This window comes from Lynx canadensis, chromosome B1 (genome assembly GCF_007474595.2).
Source record: "Lynx canadensis isolate LIC74 chromosome B1, mLynCan4.pri.v2, whole genome shotgun sequence".
NCBI classification, from domain to species: Eukaryota; Metazoa; Chordata; class Mammalia; order Carnivora; family Felidae; genus Lynx; species Lynx canadensis.
Genome location: NC_044306.2, coordinates 161,538,127 through 161,560,184, shown reverse-complemented (window position 1 = coordinate 161,560,184; position 22,058 = coordinate 161,538,127). Strand labels below are relative to the sequence as shown.

The following is a 22,058-nucleotide window of genomic DNA, read 5'->3' as shown; positions in this document are numbered from 1 at the left end:
CTTTCTTGAAAAGTTCTCCTTTTTTGGCTTTTGTGATAACACTTTCTATTAATTTCCTTTTTACTTCTTTGATTTCCTTCTTCTGTCTATGCCTCAAATGTAGGTATTCTTCCTGGACCCTCTTCTCATACTAGACACATTCACTGTACAATCTTACCATTCTGATAGCACTGATGAACTACATCTCCCCTCCTCTTTCAAAGAAAAAAAACCCTGCTATATATGTATATATTATACATTTCTTCTGTATTTTATTAGTTTAGCACTCAAGCCAAAAGCCTCTTTTCTCTACACCATCTAACCAGTAATCAAGTCAGGTTGCTTCTACCTCCTTATACCTATCCTCTCCTCTTTCTCTCCATTACTTTATTCCTTTCCTTTCTTATCTGAGCTACATCAGATTGTCCTAAATAGTCTGTTTCCAGGCTTGGTTCCCAAAATTCATCCTTGACCCTGCTGACAAAGTGAGCTCAGCATGAAAATCTCATCATGTAACAACTGCCCTTCCCTCTAGCTTACCTTCATGGCTCCTCACTGCCTTTAGAATAAAGTCTGGGCTCCTCCGTGTAGCTTTCAAGGTTCTCAGTGGTCTCCCCAGCATTCTGCTTTGCCTCCTACCATTACTTAAAACCCTCCAAAGTAAGATACTGTATCTTATTTCTGTATCCTTCTTCAAGCTGTACCTCTATCTAATACACCCCATTCATCCTGTTTACTTCCTCCTTAGGGAATCTTATTTTTTGAGGCCAAGACCAAGAGTTACACACTCTATAGAAAGTTCCACACGTCCCTCTTTGCAAGGATAAATCTTACTACTCCCTCTTCAGTACTTTTATTCTACTATGTATAGAATTCAATTCTAGCACGTAGACCTTATTATTATGTTGCATTGTCTTTCTCTACTATATTGAAATTTCTTTAATGACAGACAGATGTCTTACATGCCTTTTGCATCTCCAGCATCTACAAAATCCTCAGACATCCTCTTAATACTAGACAATGTTGTATATCAATTTATAGAACAAGAAACAAAGCTAAGAAAAACAAATTAAATGTATTATACATTTAATTTACATTTCAGAATATATAACATCATTCATTTTGATAATTATAACCTGCTACAAATCTAGATCCTGCTTTATTTTAGTGGGTGGCCTACTTTCATATTAGAAAAGTATGTACTGCCTAACTTAATTATCAGTTTTCCACACAAAGCAAGAACACAAATTGACTTTATAAGTTTCAGTTTTTCTCAAATAGGTGAAATGCACCCACTGAGTTAGATATCTAATTCAAAGGGATTTTTATCATTCCTGTCAGAATGAGAGCTGAGTCGGTATAGCAGACTTATGGGGTATGTGATATGAATGGTAGAAGGCAGGTGGACATTGATGGTGATCGTGAAAAGTGTGGAATTAGAAAAGTATGGTGTTGGGGCGCCTGGGTGGCTCAGTCGGTTAAGCATCCGACTTCGGCTCAGGTCACGATCTCACGGTCCGTGAGTTCGAGCCCCGCGTCGGGCTCTGGGCTGATGGCTCAGAGCCTGGAGCCTGTTGCTGATTCTGTGTCTCCCTCTCTCTCTGCCCCTCCCCCGTTCATGCTCTGTCTCTCTCTGTCTCAAAAATAAATAAATGGCACAAAAACAGACACACAGACCAATGGAATAGAATAGAAACCCCAGAACTAGACCCACAAACGTACGGCCAACTCATCTTTGACAAAGCAGGAAAGAACATCCAATGGAAAAAAGACAGCCTCTTTAACAAATGGTGCTGGGAGAACTGGACAGCAACATGCAGAAGGTTGAAACTAGACCACTTTCTCACACCATTTACAAAAATAAACTCAAAATGGATAAAGGACCTAAATGTGAGACAGGAAACCATCAAAACCTTAGAGGAGAAAGCAGGAAAAGACCTCTCTGACCTCAGCCGTAGCAATCTCTTACTCGACACATCCCCAAAGGCAAGGGAATTAAAAGCAAAAGTGAATTACTGGGACCTCATGAAGATAAAAAGCTTCTGCACAGCAAAGGAAACAACCAACAAAACTAAAAGGCAACCAACGGAATGGGAAAAGATATTTGCAAATGACATATCGGACAAAGGGCTAGTATCTAAAATCTATAAAGAGCTCACCAAACTCCACACCCGAAAAACAAATAACCCAGTGAAGAAATGGGCAGAAAACATGAATAGACACTTCTCTAAAGAAGACATCCAGATGGCCAACAGGCACATGAAAAGATGTTCAGCGTCGCTCCTTATCAGGGAAATACAAATCAAAACCACACTCAGGTATCACCTCACGCCAGTCAGAGTGGCCAAAATGAACAAATCAGGAGACTATAGATGCTGGAGAGGATGTGGAGAAACGGGAACCCTCTTGCACTGTTGGTGGGAATGCAAATTGGTGCAGCCGCTCTGGAAAGCAGTGTGGAGGTTCCTCAGAAAATTAAAAATAGACCTACCCTATGACCCAGCAATAGCACTGCTAGGAATTTATCCAAGGGATACAGGAGTACTGATGCATAGGGGCACTTGTACCCCAATGTTCATAGCAGCACTCTCAACAATAGCCAAATTATGGAAAGAGCCTAAATGTCCATCAACTGATGAATGGATAAAGAAATTGTGGTATATATACACAATGGAATACTACGTGGCAATGAGAAAAAATGAAATATGGCCTTTTGTAGCAACGTGGATGGAACTGGAGAGTGTAATGCTAAGTGAAATAAGCCATACAGAGAAAGACAGATACCACATGGTTTCACTCTTACGTGGATCCTGAGAAACTTAACAGAAACCCATGGGGGAGGGGAAGGAAAAAAAAAAAAAAAGAGGTTAGAGTGGGAGAGAGCCAAAGCATAAGAGACTGTTAAAAACTGAGAACAAACTGAGGGTTGATGGGGGGTGGGAGGGAGGGGAGGGTGGGTGATGGGTATTGAGGAGGGCACCTTTTGGGATGAGCACTGGGTGTTGTATGGAAACCAATTTGTCAATAAATTTCATATATATAAAAAAATAAAAATAAATAAATAAATAAATAAATAAATAAATAAAAACGTTACAAAAAAAAAAAAAGAAAGAAAAGAAAAGTATGGTGTCATAGATTATGGTGCAGGGAGAAAGTGCTTGTCTGAAGACAATTCTGACAGCAAATGGTAAGGGAATAAATTTGGTGTTGGAATTCAAGGGCCAGAATTTAACCCCAGAAGAGCTATAAAATATAAGGGAGACCTCTGACATTAGCACATGAATTAAGGACCTTTTTATGGTCTTCACGTTTTAAAATATGCGTTTGGCATAGGAATGATGTAGAAGCCCAAAATTATAATTTGGGCACAGGTGTAAGATTGGATAAAATCAGAATCAAGGTTGACCAAGCAGCTCAGCTACTAGGCTTACTGGCCCAGGGTGAGTTAGCTTCCCCTAAGGGGACACTAGGCAAGCTGAGCCTTCACTTCGATGAAGAGTTGGCCCAGTTCCACAAATTTAATAGCAAAAAGACATTAAAATTATAGAACTTAGGAACCCAGTTAAAAAACAAGCTCTTATGTTCCTATAAAATTTATAGAAGGTAGCTAGAAATACACATATGTTTAACAGTTATATTCCACTTCACAAGATGAAATTATGAGTAAATCCATTAAGTTAAAAACTAGACTTTTCTAAGGACTATTTGTAATATAAATAATTTTTTTCTGTTTTATAAATTTTATTATAGGGGCGCCTGGGTGGCTCAGGTCATGATCTCACGGTTGTGAGATTGAGTTCCACATCAGACTCTGTGCTGGGCATGGGGCCTGCTTTTGGGATTCTCTCTCTCTCCCTCTCTCTGTGCTCCTCCCCTACTCATGTGCTTGCTCTCTCTCTCTCTCTCTCAAATAAAAATAAAATATAGAGAGATTAATTTGATTATAGATTAATTTTCTTAAAATGTATGTTCTATAGCAACACATGAATACATTTTCTTAGTGTCAAGAAAAAAAATATTTTATGTAACTATCTTAGATTGAGTGCCCTCTGAGGTCACAAACACTTAAAATATTATTTTAAGGGGCGCCTGGGTGGTTCAGTCAGTTGAGTGCTAGACTTCGGCTCAGGTCATGGTCTCACAGTTCGTGTGTTCAAGCCCTGCGTCAGGCTCTGTGCTGACAGCCTGGAGCCAGCTTCAGATTCTGTGTCTCCCTCTCTCTCTCTTCCCCTTCTCAGCTCGCTCTCTCTCTCTCTCAAAAATAAATAAATGTTACAAAAATTTTTTTAAATATTATTTTAAAAAGATGCTTATCCTTTGAGTCCATCAAAGTTATATGATAGTTTGAAACAGCCTAGCTGAAACTATAACACATCAATCTCTTGCATGAATTTTTGAAAATTATTTGTGAAATTTAATTAATGTATCCAGAAATAACTGTTAAAGTAAATAATTTTATGCCATGGTATGGGCATTCAGAACCAACATCTATTCTGGGTCTCAGAAAAGATATTTAGTAAGCTATTTGTATATAACACTTCTCACGCACAGATCCCATTATTGTAAATGTCCGTGTTTCTCATATTTATGCGTGAGAAATCAAAATCAGATAAGTAGTACAAAATCAGATAATGCGAAAGATTCTTTTTAAGGCCTTAAACTACTCAAAAATTAATTACCAAGCATTTTAGTTACAATAACAGTCATGTCTTCTTTTATGGAGCCTGGTGTCCTCTCAAAATTCGTGTGAGGAACTGGTGAGCTGGTAAATAGCAGGGCCCTAATCTGCATAAATTGCTCTGTACAGAGTTTCTCTGAGGACCTGGAGAAAAAAATCTTTTATTCAGAGAATGGATGAAAACAATGAGGGCAATTGGCATCACCTATGTTCCTGGACTGGCTTGGCACCCAGGCAGAGTTGCTGGGACCTAACTCTAGAGAGATTTGTGAAACTCTGGGAGCTTGCAGGATCTCTGTGACACAGAGTTGGGGAATGGGCCACTCTACCCAATTATCATATACCAGGCTGGTAAGGCCTGGGGACACTTGGGTTAAACTTAGTACAAGTAGGCACTACAAATTAACTGCTTGGGGAGTAGAGGTGAGTATGAGGGAATTGTTCTATTAAAAGAGACTTCAGAGACATGATATATCCAAATGTACTGCATGATCCTTAACTGGATCCTTTGTCGATTATTATTAATTTTGGAATTATAACTAATTTTGTTAGGTGAGAAAACAGTATTGTGGTCATATAGAGAAATGCCCTTATATTTTGAAGATGCATGCTGAAGTACTCAGGAGTAAAGCTTCACGCTGTGTGTAATTTAGTTTGAAATGATCCTGCAGATAGGTACACAGGCATATACCCACATACAGACAAAAAGATACAAAAATGGCAAAATGTTCATTTTCAAATCTACCTGGCTGGCATTTAGGGTATTGATTTTATCATTCTTTCTACTTTTCAGTATGTTTGAAATTTTCCATAATAAGCTAACAAAAAAATAACTGCCAGAGAATGTCATTTTTCTTTTTCTTTTTTTCTTTCTTTCTTTCTTTCTTTCTTTCTTTCTTTCTTTCTTTCTTTCTTCTTTTTCTGAGAGAAAGTGTGCATGCATGGAGGAGGGGCAGAGAGAAAGGGAGAGAGAGAGAATCTTAAGCAGGCTCCATGCTCAATGTGGAGCTGGACGGGGGGGTGCTTGACATGGGACTCAATCCCATGACCATGAGATCATGAATTGAACCAAAATCAAGAGTTGGATGCTTAACTGACTGAGCCACCCAGGTGCCCCTCTTTTTTTTCTTTTTAATTCATTCACTTATTTAAGTAGTTTCCATACCCAATGTGGGACTCAAACTCACAACTCCGGAGATCAAGAGTTGCATGTTCTTCTAACTGAGCCAGCCAGGTGCCCTGAAAGAGTGTTATTCTTTTAAGAAGTGCCACAAATTCTTTAAATGAGACAAGAAAACATATTAAAATATCTAATTTAATCCCTGAAGCCAATTACTCCATTTGTATATTAAGTACACATTAAAAAGGAAGCCACAAGGCCCAAGGTGGAGTCACTTGCCCCCAAGACAGCAAACAAATACTTATTGCAGTTTTGACCTCCTCAGAAGTGGAATTTAATCAATCTGGAATTTTCTGGTTAGTACCAAATGAGGTAATCTGTTACATGGGCTCTCCATTCCCCAAAGGAAGATGAGGTGATCCATCTAATAAGAACACCCCTGTATTCCCCCTAAGAGAAACAATCCTTCCTTTTCTTTTACTAATAACTTCCTGTCCGCCCTCCTTCCTATAAAAGCCTTGCATTTTGTACAACTCTTTGGAGCTCCCCTCTACATTTGTTCTAGATAGGATGCTGCCTGATTCATTAATTGTTTAATGAAGTCAATTAGATCTTCAATTTTACTTGATTTTTACTTGAATTTTGTTTTTTAACATTATGTGTATATATATGTATATATATATACATACATACATACATATACATATATACACATACATATATATATGTGTATATACATATGTATAATTTTTCTTTTCTTCAGTGGTCTTTGTCATATGCCTTATAAAGCCTCAAAACCAGGCATAAATATCTTAAAACATTAGTATATTAACATTTTACAGAAATACTATGGTAATTACCTTGATCTGTATAAATGAATTATAACTGACACATCTTTTTCTGCATTTGTGACTTCATTCACATACTGATTTCCAGAAATTTCTCTTAATTCCCCAAATTTTTGTTTTATCTTAAGAGCTTTCCATTCCTGTAACCGCTTTTCTCTAATTAAAAAAAAATAAAATGAAATTACATAAGAAAATTGTTATAGTCTTCAGGTCATTCCTATACACAGAAACAATTTAGGGAGATGAATGTCATGCTAGTACATATCAAACACTTTAAAGAATGTAAGAATAACTATTAATGCTCTTATAATTCCAATTCCTCTTTTCATATGGGTATTTGTGTTATGAATATTGCAAAGAGGAGTTAGCTATTGACTTTTAAATTTATTTTTATTTAAGGCTAGGTCTTAATCATAGCTATAGAGGGCATTGAGCCAACAAATTCTCATATATACACAGGTTAAATACTAAGGAAGCATATACATAATAATAATAGCTAACATTTATTGAGTGCTTACTATGTTGCCAGGCACTGTTTTAAGTGCACTACATTAACTAATTTAACTTTATCAAGTTAGTACTATTCTCACCCTGTTTACATGCTCTTAACTATCATGCTGAGCTGAACTTCGGTCCAAAGCCTTTGCGAACACGTGTAATTACTTGTTATAACTTTATTGCAGGTAGAGAGGTGGTAGAGAAGGGTGATCACTCTAAGACTAAACTGGGTTTAAATGCCAACTCCTACTTATGAGCAGCATAAGCTCAGGCAAGTTATTTAATCACTCTAAGCTTCAGGTCTGCAACTGCAAATGGGAATAATATTAATACTTATTTACACAGGATTGTTGGGGATTAAATGAGATAACATATGTAGATTTCTTAGGATGGTGCCTAGCACACAATGAGTATTCAATAAATACCCATAGAGGACCTTGAAACTAGTTATTCACCCATAGAGGACCTTGAAACTTTGTTTAAAAACTTTCTCAAAATTTGCATGTTTTGATTTAGTTGTGGAACACTTGGATCCAGAGTTTCCAACACACCTACAAGTTTCTTAAAGGTTACTGATTCCATACCTCTAAGTTATCTGGGAGTACACACTCCTTTCTTTCTCTGTGTATCAACTAGATTTTCTTATTTTGTGTATAATGAAAAAAAAAATTTTAAGTAATCTCCATGTCCAACATGGAGCTTGAACTCACAACTCCAAGATCAAGAGTCACATACTGTACTGATTGAGCCCACCAGGCCCTTTATTTTCTTATTTTCTGTATTGATGCTCTGGCATCTGGGACCTTGCTGATCCTGGAGAGACTGCCTCTCCCAGGGCTGGGTAATTTCTAAAGATAGCAAATACTCACTGCAGAGCACATTTCTTAAAAGCAAACCAACTAATTCAGAGCCTAATCCTTCAACCACCTCCTTTATTGGCCTGAGGCACTATTCCTATTCCCTAATCTTTCCTGGCCCAGGAATCAGACAACTAGAGGCAGCCTCTACAGCCCAGAGCCTGCCAAAATTATTCAACTAGCCAATCATACATCTGCTCACCCTGCTTAGCTTACCTTTCCCACAGAAATCACAATGAAGAGTTATGTCCATACTATCCCCTCACTCCTTCTGCCTCTTAACCAACTCTGATGCTTCCCTGTATGGCCCTGCATTGTAGGGCATGCCCACTACTCTTGAGAACTGAGTAATAAACTATCTTCACCATGGCAATTATCTCCTGTTCTGTCGGCATGGCCAAACCTAAATCCTGGGTATATTTTAGAACATTCTGTCTTTATTGCATGTGTTAGAACCATATCAGGTAAAACCACTCACTTTACATAACAAGTAAATCAAGCAAAATGAAGCCTAGAGAAGAATGCCAAGAACAGGAATTCAAATCTAGGGCCTTCTCACAACTTTCAAACTGAAATCCTTCAATTTTCCTCGTACTGGCTCAGATATTCAGAACTTACAGTTACTCCAAAAATCTTTTGGGAGCCCAGTTTTGTTTGCACTGAGTATTTAGCATCACTATCATTAACTTCCCTCAATTTGATCTCACTGGCTTATATCTGCCAAAAATTTCAAAAAGTTTTTGTTCCAGTGATGGCACCATGCCCTACTTAATGGTGTGACTATCTTCCTCCTCTACTTCTGCACCTTCTCCTCCTCCTTTTTCTTTGCAATTCAGTAGAATTAAACACCTGGGTTGGTTTTGCCATCAGAAAGGGATATAGTGTTCAACGGCCTCATTTTTCTTTCTCCTTTCTTCTTTTTTTCTTTTCTTTCTTTTCTTTCTTCTTCCTTCCTTCCTTTCTTTTCTTTTCTTTCTTCTTTCTTTCTTTGTTTCTTTCTTTCTTTCCAATGGCCTGCATTTTTCACCTAACAATTATCAGTTGGGATTTACTCACAAAAACAGAAAGCAGCAGAAAGCTTAATCTGGGGGATTAAGTATTTTACACACCACTCAGTACAAAGATGAAGACTCTAGGCTTGGCTACCAAGAATGACTTCCAAAACAACACTCAAAACTGGTCTGCCAAAGGAATGAATAGCTTTCCCTGCTGCAATCCAGAAACTGGGGAATCTGGAACTACTATTTCAATTGTGTTCTACTATCAACCTACACTGGGGATCAGAAAACCACTACAACAATTATTGTCTCTAGGGACGTACCTTCTTTGCAAAGACTAGAAGAAAGAAGGTACATCTGATGAAGGAGTATTATCTAAAATATACAAAGAACCCTAAAACCTCAACAATCAGAAAACAAACAAACAACCTGATTCAAAAATGGGCCAAAGACCTGAACAGGCAACTCACCAAAAAATAATATTGATGACAAATAAGCATATTAAAAGATACTCCACATCTATGTCATCAAGGAAATGCAAACTGAAACAAGAGAGAACAACATATCTTTAAATGGCCAAAATCTACAACACTGACACCAAATGATTGAGAGGATGTGGAGCAACAGGAACTCTCATTCATTGCTGGTTGGAATACAAAATGGTCACCTTTTGGAAGATGGTTTGGAGGTTTCTTATATAATTAAACAAACTCTTACCATACGATCCTGCTATCATGCTCCTTGGTATTTACCCAAAGGAGTGAAAACTATGTCTACACAAAAACCTACACGTGGGTGTTTATAGCAGCTTTAAAATAATTTATCATAGCCCAAACTTGGAAGTAACTCAGATATCCTCAAGTAAGTGAATGGATAAACTGTGGTGTATCCAGATAATGTAGTATTATTCAGTGCTAAAAAGAAATGAGCTCTCAAGCCATGAAAAGACATGGAAGAAACTTAAATGCATATTACAAGTGAAAGAAGCCAATTTGGGAAGGCTACAAACTATGACCCCAACTATATGACAATCTGGAAAGGCAAGGTATGGAGACAATAAAAAAATCAGCAGTTGCCAGAGATTTGCAATGGGGAGGGGACAAATAGGCAGACTACAGAGAATTTTTAGGGTAGTGAAAATACTTTGTATGATACCATAATGATGGATACATCATTATGCACTTGTCCAAACTTATAGAAAATACAACACTAAAAATGGACTGTATTGTATAAACACTGTAGACTTTGGGTGATTCTGATGTATTGATGTAGGTTCATCAATTATAGCAAATCTATCATTCTGGTGGGAGATGTTGATAATGCTGGAGACTATGCATTTGCTGGGGCATGGGGTATATTGGAATCTCTATACCTTCCACTCATTTTGCTGTGAATGTAAAACTGCTTTTACAATTCTTAAAATTTTTGTTTTGTTTTGGCTTTAAATGAGGAATTTGCTTTATATCACCACTATCAGGATGACTACAGAATTTTCCCTTGTTAATAACAACTTTTGAAAGGATACAGGTCCCTTTTTCCTTAGATCCAAAGTGACAACTGAGATATGAAAATAAATGTGGCACAAACTGGTGGCAATTAAACTTGGACTTTTGATATGGAATATGCAAGTGAAAGAACTTGCACATGTAGTATCTCTCTTTCATCTCTGTGGCAGAAACTGGCTGGTCATTGGTATAGCTTTCTCTTCCAGGGCTCACAGGAAGACTACATTTGCCAGCTTCCTTTGTGGTTAGATTAGGCCCAGGAGACTGGATTATGTCCAGTAGATCAAGAGTGAAAGTGAAATATGCATTTCTGTGACTCACCCCTGCAATGTCCCATGCTGTCTTTCACACTGTCTCCCTAGTCCACAAGCCGGAGGGAAAGGATGCTGACATGATGTGGCCCTAATGAAAAGAGCCCAGATCCCTAGTCATCACCCAGAGAAGAGTCACTGAAGTAACTCTTCAGAGTAACAGAAGAGTCACTGAAGTTCCTGAGTAAGGAACTTTCCTGTGTGAAACCACTGTGAATTTGAAGTTGCATGTTACAGAAGCATTAATTATCTCAATAAATTCTGCTGACATAAATGATTACATTAGTAGGATTGCCATCATTGAACAATCCTTGCATTCTTTGAATAAATTCTAATTATTCACCATATATAATGATTTTAATATGCTATTTTATTTGTCAATATCGTATTTAAGATTTTTGCATCTATGTTTCAAAAGTGACATTGGTCTAAAGCAATGTTTTCCAAGTTAAGGCATATGGACATCCTGTGTGAGAATCACTTAGGTATAGCAGGTTCCAAAGATTGACATATTCCTGAGATCCCAACCCAAATTTACTGATTATTACCTCTTCATCCTGATCTCAGGAATGTGTATTTCAAACTATATTATGGACAGTTATCAAAATATACAAAGGTAAAGAGACCCCAGATGCATGCATCTTCCATCAATTATTTCTATTCATGGCCAATCTCTACATCTTACATCTCTACATCTTACATTTTTACCCCTGTTAACTTCCCATCTCACGGGCTATTCTGAAGCAAATATAAGACATCATGTAATTTCATCTGTAAATATTTCATTATGTATCTCCAAAAGATGAGGATACTTTAAAAAATTTAATTCACATAGCACAATCACACCTAAAACAATAATTCCTTAGTATAGTCACATAATGTTCGAATAATCCTATTCTAAAATACATAAAATATACATAAAATTTACCATGTTAACCATGTAAGTGTTCAACAGCGTTGAGTATTATCTCCATTTTTTAAAGTTTGTTTACTCAAATGAGGATCCAAATTAGATTTATACATATGGTTATTATACTTCTTAAATCTAATTTAATCCAGATTATTTCCATCTACTTTTTCCCCCTGGCAATTTCTTTATCAAAGGACACTGGATTGTTTGTCCAAGGTTTCCCACAGTCTGAATTTTGCTAGTTGCATTGTCATAAGGTCGATACACATGAGAAATATACATTTTTATTAACAATGTTGGGTGGTTATTTTGACCAACCAACCTGAGTCATGAGTTTTATTTCCTTTCTGTATGAACCTTGTCTGATTGTGACAATCAGTGTTATATTATCAATAAATATAACCGTGTTTTATGCAACAAATTAGTAAACTCTCCATCTTTATAAAAACATAGAGATTATCTGTGCCTTGAAAGTAGAGAAAAATCAGCTAGAGAACAAATTTTAGGAATCCGTTTATCTTCTCACTAATGTTTTTCCATCTCTTATTGAGTCAATTTTGGAAATTTATATTTTCATCAAAAAATCATATCTTTAAATGATGCAAATGATCATATATCAAATATTCTCCTGGCCTGGCTTCTTTCATTTAGCATAATGCTTTCGAATTTTACCAAAGTTACTATGTGTATCACTAGTTTGCTTTCTATTCCTACAGAGTAGTATTCCATTATGTGAATACACTACAATTTGTTTATTCACTCCACATGTATTCATCGCATCAATGGACTTTTACGTTGTTTTGTTTTTAGCTATTATGAACATTCATGTACAATTCTTTGTATTGACATAGATCTTCAATTCCCTCAGAAATGTGAGTGCTGGGTTATATGTTAAATGTATATGTAACTTTGTATGAAATTGCCAAACTGCTTTCCAGAGTGGTCATATGAATATTTCAGTTCCTCCATGATCTTTACATTTTAATTGTAATATAATTCATATATAAGCATACCTTGAAGATTTTGTGAGTTCTGTTCCAGACCATTGCAATAAAGTGAAACTCACGATAAAGTGAGTCAAGTGGATTTTCTGGTTTCCCAGCGTGTATAAAAGTTATGTTTACACTATGCTGTAGTCCATTAAGAGCACAATATCGTTATGTCTAAAAAATTTACATACCTTCACAAAATAAAAATAAATAGCAAATAAACACATTATTCCTTTAAAAAATGCTAACCATCATCTGAGCTTTCAGAGAGTCATAATCACTGATAACAGATTACCATGACAAATATAATAATAATAAAAAAGCTTGAAATATTGTGAGAATACCAAAATGTGACAATCATGAAGTGAGCAAATGCGGTAGAAAAATGGCACCAATAGACTTGCTCAAGGCAGGGCTGCCACAAGCTTCCAATGCATAAAAAAGACAGTATCTGCAAAGTGCAATAAAGTGAAGTGCAATAAAGTGATGCATGCATGTATAATAAAATTCAACTATAAAAAAATATGGGACGCCTGGGTGGCTCAGTTGGTTAAACGTTCCACTCTTGATTTCGGCTCAGGTCATGAACTCACAGTCATGAGACTGAGTCCCACGCCAGGGTCCGTGCTGGGCACAGGGCCTGCTTAAGATCCTCTCTTCCCCTCTCTCTGCCCGTCCCTGACTCACTCTCTTTCTCTAAATAAATAAATAAATAAATAAAGTAAAAAGAAAATGAAAAACAAAATCCAACTATTTGAAGTGTGCAATTCAGTCATTTTTAAAACATTCACAAAGTTATGCATCCATTACCACTATTTAATCCTAGAATATTTTTATTGCTCCAAAGTTATTCCTTATTCCCCCATCTGCACTTATTCCCATCACAGGCCATGGTAATTAATAATTTCTGTCTCTATGAATTTTCCTATCCTGGACATTTCATATAAGTGGGATCATATAAAATATGGCCTTCTGTTACTGGCTTCTTTCACTTAGCATAATATTTTAAAGGCTTAATTGTATCATATATCAGTACCACATTTCTTTAAATGGCTGGTAATATTCCATTGTCTGATATACTATAATTTGTTTATCCTCTCCCCAGTTGACAGATATTCACATTTTGTACTTTTTGGCTGTTCTGAATAGTGCTATGAACATTCATATACATATTTTATGTTTTCAGTTTTCTTGGATATATACACATCCAAGTGGAATTGTGAATCATATGGTAATTCTATATTTAACATCTGAGGAAATTCCAGACTGTTTTTCAAAGCAGTGCACCATTTTACATTCCCACTAGCAACATATGAGGGTTCCAATTTCTCCACATGCTCACCAACTTTTATTGTCTGTCTTCTTACTATAACCACCCTAGTGGAAAGAAATGGAATCTCATGTTTTTTGATTTGCATTTTCCTAATGACTAAGTTGATCATCTTTTCATGTACTTACTTTCCATTTGTATACCTGCATTGGAGAAATGTCTATTCAAGTCCTTTGCATGTTTTTAAATTGAGTTGTCTTTTGTTGCTGAGTTTTAGGAATTCTTTATATATTTTGGTTAGTAATCCTACATGATATATTTATACATATAATTTGCAAATATTTTCTCCCATTCTGTGGGTTATTTTTTCATTCTCTTGATAGTGTCCTTTGTACAAAAGTGTAAAATTTTGATAAAGTCCAGTTTATCTATTTTTTCTTTTGTTGCTGTGCTTTTGGTGTCATATCCAAGAAATCATTGCCAAATCCAATGTCATGGATGTTTCCCCTTATGTTTTCCCCATAAGTTTTAGTTCTTATATTTAGGTCTTTGATCCATTTTCTGTTATTTGTTGTTTATGATATGAGGTAGGAGTCCAACTTATTCTTCTCCATGTAGAAATCTAGTTTTCCCAGTGCCATTTGTTGAAAAGATTGAATGGTCTTGACACCTTGTTGAAAATCATTTGACTATATATGTGAGGGTTTCTTTCTGGGCTCTCTATCCTATTCTAGTGATCTGTATGTCTCTTCTTATGTCACTACTACATTGTTTTGATTACTGTCACTTTGTAGTAAGTTTCAAAATCTGGAAGTATGAGTCCTCCAATTTTGTTCTTTCTCAAGATGTCTTTGGTTTTCAGGACATGGGTTGTGTTTCTTTGTATTCATTCTGCCAATATCTGCCTTTAATTGGAGATCAATTAATTTAAAATCCATTTACATTTAAACTACGTAATGTAAGTGTCTGACATGAAGTTTTTTGATAGTACTGTAAGTGCCTGACGTTGAGCTTTTGGTTGCTGAGGAGTCCATTTCAAAAGACATCCATCTTGAAAAACACAGTGCCAGCTGTATGACACAGCTACTAGCAAAACAACCAGATAAGGAATTAGGCTGCCCCCACCTATGAGGACCCCTCTTTCAGAAACCCCTGGGTAAACTAGACTGCTTGAATGACCAGCTTCTCCTTTCCCATGTCCTAATTCCAGCTCTTATGCACTAAATTAGCCAATAAAGAGTAAACCTGTGAAACCTAAACACCCCACCAGTGGACCCTAGTAAAGGCAGAGCCCCAGCTCTGTACTCTTACTCCCTAATAATCTGGCTATGTGGCCTTTAGGCATGCCATGTAGCTTCCAGCACCTATGAGTAATAAACCTTTTTCCTCAATGGTTCCTGGTGGGGTTTTTGCTAAAGCGTATCCTACAATCATAATAAGAACCAAAGGGCTAGTCCAGCCACAAAATGTGAGTAATACAGGCCCAGATGAATGCCTCAGGCATTCCTCACCAACAATATCATTCTCAATAGGCTGGGACAAACGCGACAAAGCAATTCTTGTTAATGAAGGACTTCTGCCATTTAGCTCTTTTGTGTTTCTTATTTGCTTTTTGTCCAATTCTTCCTTTATATTTAGTTGATTTTTGTAATATGCCATTTTAATTTGCTTCTTCTTTTCCATTCTGTAATCTTTTAGTTTTTTTCTTAGCATTTACCTTAAGGATTAAAATTAGTATCTTATGATGACCTACTGTGAATAATACCAACTTAGTTTCAATACTAGACAAATGCTCCACTTGTATACACCTCTATCCCTCCTCTTTCATGCTGTCATTGTTACAAACTACATTGTTATACATTGTCCATCAACATCAACTTATAATTGTTGTTTTATGAAAAAAAAATTGCTGTTTTATGTCTTTGCCTTTTAAATCATACAGGAAAAGACAGAGTTAAGAACCAAAAGCTGAGTAATTCTGGCTTTTATATTTGCTTACGTAGTTACCTTTATGTTACTTACTTCTTCATAAAGCTTTGAGTTACTGTCTAGTGCCTTTTAAACTTCAGCAAGAAGGACTACTTTTTTAGGGCAATTCTAGTAGTAACAAACTCACTTAGCTTAATGTCTTAATTTATCCTTCATTTGCAACATAGTTTTGCCAAATGAAGAATTCTCAGTTGGTAGTGTGTGGTATTGTTGTTGTTTTGCAGCATTTAAAATATACCAATTCACTGCTTTCTGGCCTCCAAGATTTCTGATGAGAAACTGACAGTTTTATTAAAGGTCCATTGTATGTGACACTTTACTTCTCTCTCATTGATTTCAAGTTTGTTTTTATCTTTTGATAGTTGATTATGATGTGTCTTTGTGTGGGTCTCTTTGAGTTGATACTACTTGGAACCCGTTGAGCATCATGGATTTGGAGATTTGTGTCTTTTGTTAAATTTGGGAAGTTTTCAGACATTATTTTTTCAAATATTCTTTCTGCCCCTTTCTCTTTTCTTCTGCTGGGACTCTTATACCACATAAGTTGGCTCACTTAGTGTATCACAAAGCCAATTAGTCTCTGTTCACTTCATTCTTTTTTTCTTCTATTCCTCAGACTCCATAATTTCAATTGTCTTCTCTTCAAATTTGTTCTTTCTTCAGCTTGTTCAAATCTGATTTTTGAAGCCCTCTAGTATATATTTCATTTCAATTTTTATTGTACTTTTTAGTCTTAGAATATCTTTTTGGTTCCTTCTTACAATTTCTATCTCTTTATTGTTATTCTCACTTTGTTCATATAATGCTTTCCTGTCTTTGTGTCGATTTCTTTTGTTCCTTTGAATTGGAAATACTTATGTTTCTTTGTATGCCTTGTAATTTGAAAACAACACTGGATTCTTATAAATGTGGTAACTCTAAAAAATCAGATCCCTACCTTCCATTTCTTTTTTTATTACTTTATGGTGTCTCTGTGCCAGAGATCAGTCTGAGGTAAAAGAATTAAGGTTGTCTCAGGTCTTTCTGAGCTTTTGTCTTTCCCAAGGCTTTCTAAATTCCCTCATTTATACAGTTGTTTTGAATGTCCAAATACCAACCAACCAAACAGATGTGGCTGCTTTATATCCTCTGGAAGCCACCTGAGCCAGTGAAAATTGACAGCATAGCAACCACTCTTTGTGCCTGTATCTCCACATTCAGAAGCAGTAATTCATAATCAGAACACAGAACCTTGATATTGAGGACAAAGTCTTTACTGTCCACTCTGGCTTTAGTAAGCTTTTTCAGTAACACAGGCTGCTGTCCAAACAGTTGCCTACTGTATGGATAGCTATTACCACACTAAGGACTGAAATCAGCCAATACTAACTACAGTTTACCAGCCAAACTTTATCTTGGAAGCTAAAGTGTTCAAATAAACTCCAGAGTTCCCAAGCTGTCACTTGAGACTGTTTCTTCTAGTACAATAATTATCTAGGTGGACAAATGGATCCCTAGAGCTTTCTATTCTGCCATCTTTCCTGATGTGAACCTAGTCTGTTGTTTTTTGAAAATGTCTCAAATTTGGGCTTCTCTGATATATTTTTATAATTAGACTGAGGATATGAAATTATTGACAAGGATACTACATAGGTAATGTGTCCTCCACAGTGCATTATATCAGGAGTTACTTGATGCCAATATATTATTGGTAATGTTAACCTTGGTCTTTTCCTAAGATGGAGTCTGCCAAAGTCTACACTGTAAACTTACTATTTCCTCTTTTATAATTACTAAATATTTGGGGGGAGATACTTTGAGATTATGAAAATATCCTGTTTCTATTTAAATTTCCCGACTCATTTCAGCATCTATCAGCAAATCTTGCCCATGGGGGATTAATTATTATTGTGGTGTTCTGATGGTGATTTTTCTATTTTCCTCAGTGTTACTTTCTCTGAATTTGTTCATGATTTCAGTTATTTATATCACAAGGGAGTCCTGGATATTTATTTTATAATCCAGTATTATGATTATTTATTTTGTTGCTCAAGTTGTTCCAACTATGACCATTTAAAAATCTTTTGTTTTGCTCCTATACCTTTAAAAAACTTTTTTTCTATAGCATTTCTTTACTTTCTGGCACCACATGAGGCTCCTGACTCATATTGTACTTTCTCAACTCACACTGTGGAATGAAGCAGTCCTCCAAGGAACACTGGTTCCCATTATTAGAGAGTAGCATTTGTAAAACAAGAGCTAAGAGCTAGGTGTACTCATTGCTACCAGACTATTGCTACTTCTAATCCAATTCACTTTTGTTGGGGCTTTTTTCATGTTAAAACAGCATTCTTGGGACCAATCCCACTTGATCAGGATGTATTGTTCTTTTTTTTTTAATCGTTGGACCTAATTTGCTAAACTGTGTTTAAAAATTTTGTGCCTATATTTTATATATGTATGTATTCTATATATCCTATATATAAGAGATATTTTTCTGTGCCATTCTGTTTTTGAAATTTCTTTATCTGGCTTGAGTTTCAGGATAAGTTGGGAAATATACATACCTGTTCTAATTTCGGAAAGAATTTATTTATGAGTAGTAATTAATTATTTATTAAAAGATATACATCATCCTAGAAGGAAAACTGTGACTCTTATTGGCCTTTTACTGATATTTCCACTTTACTTATATGTAACTTGATGAAGTTCCACTGTGTATTACTGGATAGCTTTTTACTTAAGCAAAGGAAAAAATATTCAGGAAAAAAACTATTGCACTTATATAAAGTGAGGTGGTTTTAAAATGTTCTTGAAGGGTACGGGTTGGCTTAGTTGGTAGAGCATGTGACTCTTGATCTCAAGATCATGGGTTCAAGCCTCATGCTGGGCATTGAGCTTAATTTTAAAAAATTAAAATGTTCTTAAAAATTAGTTTTGTTCTTGGGGCACCTGGAAGTGTCCAACTCTTGATTTCGGCTTAGGCCATGATCTCACAGTTTGTGAGATCAAGCCCTGCATCAGGCTCTGTGCTGACAGTGTGGAGCCCAGTTGGGATTCTCTTTCTCCCTCTCTCTCTGCCTTTTCTCTGCTCACCTGCTCTCTCTCTCTCAAAATAAATAAACATTTTTAAAAATTACTTTTGTTCTTTTTAAAAATCTATTCTGTAGAAAAAAATAGGGCCTTTTAAATTTCATTCTTATAATACTTCTCCATTCAAAAACTCATAAGTTGGGGCACCTGGGTGGCTCAGTCCATTAAGCATCCAATTTCAGCTCAGGTCATGATCTTGCTGTCTGTGAGTTCGAGCCCCATACCAGGCTCTGTGCTAACAACTTGAAGCCTGGAGCCAGCTTGATTCTGCGTCTCCCTCTCTTTCTGCCCCTCCCCTGCTCGTGCTCTGTTCCTCTCTCTCTCTCTCTCAAAAAAACAAATATTAAAAAAACTCTTAAGTTGCCCAAATAAATCACTATACCTATATATTTCAATAGCTCTCATATCTTCTTCATCAAATTCATCTTCAGCTTCCTTCAACTGTGCAAGAGTCATCTTTTCATAAGGTTTAACTAAAACAAAATAAATTTTAGATAACTGAATTATTTAGAACTCATTTTTTACTTTATAATCATATGGTTAGAAAAAACAATATAGAAATAAATAGAAATAAAGAATATCTTTAATGTTGCAGGTTCTCCAATATATAAAGCTATTTTATAGCTGACTGCTTTGGTTTTGTTTACGGTGATTCCTGCTCTGAATTCACAGAACTACCAGGCTACATTTAAAGTAGATGTGAACATCAGTTAGACACCATAAATTTAGACTTCCCAAGTACTTGAAAGTCTTAACACATAATGCATACTATATATATGATCAAAATAGAAGGTAATCACAAGGTAGAGGAAGACGGCAGAGAAAAAAGCTCACTAGGTTATATACCAGGATGTTTCAGCTCTGTTACTAACTAGCTTGTGACTGTCGACAAATGAATTAAAAATTTTAGGTGTCAGCACCCTAATTTCAAAAGTATGGGTGGGATTTCTAATGTCTTCTCTCCCTCTTAGTTTATGAAATACACTTTCTCTATCATTATCTCCTCATCCAGCCCACTAAATGCACAACTATACCCATTGCTTCTTTTTGTAAACGTAAAACCATTTCTTCAATTTCATCTTTTGGCTCTTCTTTTGGAGGAAGAATGCCAAAATCTCTTAAAATTTCATTCCATTCTGTATCTTCATTTGGATCCTATAAAAAAATAGAAAATCTATTAACACAGTTGTGCATTTTAATATGTACATGTAAAATTGATATATAACATTTTCAACTATGCAATTGTTCATGAACTCTACAGATAATGGGATAATTAGTTTCAAAGTATAGAACAAAGTGGCCTACTTTTTCCTCACTTCCCAGCACAAGTGGTACTACATACTTTGATAGATAAGATACATCCTCTACCCTCAAAGTTACCCTGAGATGTTTAATATAAAATCAATTTGGAACACATATATCAAATATTAATGAAGTAAACTCATAAATCATGGAAAATTCTCTCATGACTATATTAGGCAAAACCAATTAACATCATGCAAAACTACTGTTTTGTTTTTCTACATAGGCATTTAATACCTCCAGGTGACCACGCTTCTCTTTTCAACCAATTAGCTTCAAGGGACTTGTACTCCCAGGTTAAATGTTAGAAGAGGCTAGGAATTTTTCCATAGTTTAATTTCTGTCTAATAATAATTTCTTTCTGGGCGCCTGGGTGGCTCAGACGGTTGCATGTCCAACTTCGGCTCAGGTCATGATCTCATGGTCTGCAAGTTCAATCCCCACGTCGGGCTCTGTGCTGACAGCTTGGAGCCTCGAGCCTGCTTTGGATTCTGTATCTTCCTCGCTCTCTGCCCCTGCCCTACTCACACTCTGTCTCTCTTGCTCTCAAAAATAAATAATAAAAAAAAATAGTTTCTTTCTATGAAAGCTAACCTTGTTTTCCTTGTTACTTAGCCTTTGATATTTTATTTGCTCCTTTTCCAGAGGTTGTAATATATTAACTCTTTTCTTTCTAGTTTGCTGTCCATTTCCCCTGATATTTCCAGAGGAAGGGAGAATTTAATTATACATATGAGAAAATACTGTGACAAATTATTTGATGACCTTAAATGATCTCCACATTCTGGTATTCACATCTCTGCACAACTTCCTCTCCTTGACTATGGGTGGGAACTGTGGCATGCTTCTAACCAACAGAACATGGCAAAGATGAAAGAATGTAATTTCTATTATTATTCTCCATAATATTATAACTTCCATCTTGCCAGCACTCTTCACACTGGTTAGCTATGATAAAGCAAGCTGCTATATTGGGAAGTGCCTTATGGAGAGAACTATGCAACAAAGGAAATGTAACCAACAATCAGCTAGACATTGAGGTTCTTAGTCAAATAGCCCCCAAAGAAGTGAATTCTGCCAAATACCATGTAAATGAACTTAAAAATGGATTCTTCCTCTGTTCTTTAAATGAGATCCCAGCGGGGTATGTGGGTGATTCAGTCAGTTAAGCATCCAGCTTCAGCTCAGGTCATGATCTCATGGTTCACGAGTTAGAGCCGGATGGCTCTGTGCTGACAGCTCAAAGCCTGGAGCCTGCTTCAGATTCTGTGTCTCCCTCTTTCTCTCTCTGCCCTTCCCCCACTCACATTCTGTCTCTCTCTGTCTCTCTCTCTCAAAAACAAATAAACATAAATAAAAAATAAATAAATAAATAAATAAACAAATAAATAAGACCCCAGCTTTGGCTGACACTTTCATTGCAATCTTGTGGGAGACTCTGGAGAAGAGGGCCCAGCTAAGCAAAGCCTAGATCAAGACCCATAAAAACTCTGAGACAGTAAATGTGTTGTTTTAAGCCACCAAGTTTGTTATAGTTTGTTATGCAATAATAAATGACAGACAAGTATCATCTTATTTCTCCTTTCATCCTATTCTTTGGCCAAAGTTTTGTTTTTCTGTCCCCACTTTGTCTATTACTGGTCACTCTATCCCTGAGATCTTCAATCCTTATTCTTTATATGTCTCCTAATAATAAAATACCAGCATCAGTAGGAATTCTGCACTTGGTAAT

General features: G+C 36.2%; 1 protein-coding gene across 1 annotated transcript in view; it reads right to left on the bottom strand.

Annotated features, from left to right (window-relative positions):
* PDCL2 (phosducin like 2) overlaps nt 1-22,058 on the bottom strand; it is a 36,754-nt gene that overhangs the window by 5,050 nt on the left and 9,646 nt on the right. The window contains exons 2-4 of the mRNA XM_032592980.1: nt 20,059-20,179; nt 19,407-19,497; nt 6,638-6,781 (exon numbers count right to left, since the gene is read on the bottom strand). Of these exons, the coding sequence (XP_032448871.1) occupies nt 6,638-6,781; nt 19,407-19,497; nt 20,059-20,179 (356 nt within the window). The remainder of the gene's footprint in view (nt 1-6,637; nt 6,782-19,406; nt 19,498-20,058; nt 20,180-22,058) is intronic.